The following is a 1,418-nucleotide window of genomic DNA, read 5'->3' as shown; positions in this document are numbered from 1 at the left end:
GTTTGAGCGTTTTTCTTCTCTTGCGGTGACATGCCTGCGGGCCAGGCGCCGAGGCACGCGCACATCTCGCACCCCCGCTTGCGCATGAAAGACAGAGGATTGTATATCCGTGTTGTCTTTATTTGTGCGACAGTCCGCGTGGGTGCGTGCATGCGCGTGTGGTTGTTTTTCTGTGGTTCTACCACTTATTGCGTCATGTGTTGCTGTGTGCGTGTGTGGGTGTGATTTGGAGAGTGTTGCGTCGTGCTGCCATGCTTCCTTTCTCTCATGGGGGTGATTTGCTGGGAAAGGAAGCTGACTCCCGTCTGTGTCTGTGCATAGGATAAAGAGGAAGCCCCCATGTCTCTTTTCGGCAAGAAGACGTGGCGTGTGCAGGACATCATACGCAGGGATGGCACGCAGGATGTGGTGAGTATCCTGAAGATCACGCACCCATTCCGCAAGCAGAGGGTGACGGTCGTGCCGGCGCCTCCCTTCGCGCAGGAGTCGTACTACAACGACTGGGTGTACCAGCCGTACGCGAAGGAGCACCGCATGTACATCAGCAACGACATCTTCAACCCCACTTACGTCTACCTCGCACGCATTCTCCTTCGCCGGGGTGTGTTTCCCGGCTACGCGTATTTTCACCCGATGGGGTTACCCGACTGCATTGACCTGAACCTCACACGACGTGACTTTATCGCACGCGAGCAGCCGCTGAAAACACCGATGACGCTTCTATTACTAACGCCTAACGTGTTCCGGCGTCGGCGTCACCCATGGATCGCCCGCCGAGTGCTCAAGGTTGTGGGAGAGCAGTACGTCACGCACCCACGGGAGGAGCACCAGTCTATGGTGTTTATTCTTCCACCAGAGTACATCCCAGAGGCCGTTAATATGCTGCAGAGCNACGCACCCACGGGAGGAGCACCAGTCTATGGTGTTTATTCTTCCACCAGAGTACATCCCAGAGGCCGTTAATATGCTGCAGAGCCTCGGCTTTCAGGTAACAGAACACACAACGGCTGTTGCCGGTGAGGCTGCGACGCTCACAAAGCTAAACACGTGGAGCAGTATTGCGCAGTTGGTTGCACTGGGCTATCTGTGGTTCATGGTCGCACTTTTTGTGGTACATGAGTCGCATCGGCTGCAGAACATGTTCCAGGACTATAAGCGGGAGATGGTGATCAAGGCCGGCAAAGACCCCGCCGAAATGGGTTTGTAGATTGTTTGCATGCCACAGAGGAAGCACGAGAGGTACCAGTTGTAAAGGATAGCGTTCGACAGCCGTGCGGGTCTCACTTCACAGATGAGGACTTCAGTTGGTCTTGGCAGGCCATATTGATGATTCTGCCGCTGCAGTTGTTGTTGATGTCTGTGCCGTCCCTTTGATGCACAGGCGGTTGATCTGCGTACTCATTCCTGCTCTCTTCCTC

The 1,418-nt window shown here is 55.0% G+C and overlaps 1 protein-coding gene across 1 annotated transcript; it reads left to right on the top strand.

Annotated features, from left to right (window-relative positions):
• Nucleotides 1–339: 339 nt before the first annotated feature.
• On the top strand, nt 340–963 carry DQ04_20561000 (putative trans-sialidase; the record flags this gene model as incomplete). The annotated part of the gene is made up of 1 exon (XM_009317941.1): nt 340–963. One exon carries the CDS (start codon nt 340–342, stop codon nt 961–963), a length of 624 nt encoding a protein of 207 aa, XP_009316216.1.
• Nucleotides 964–1,418: the final 455 nt, after the last annotated feature.

The sequence above is a fragment of the Trypanosoma grayi genome, assembly GCF_000691245.1.
Source record: "Trypanosoma grayi strain ANR4 Tgr_2056_V1, whole genome shotgun sequence".
NCBI classification, from domain to species: domain Eukaryota; phylum Euglenozoa; class Kinetoplastea; order Trypanosomatida; family Trypanosomatidae; genus Trypanosoma; species Trypanosoma grayi.
The sequence above is the reverse complement of the archived record's forward strand: the minus strand, read 5'-3'. Positions and strand labels throughout refer to the sequence as shown.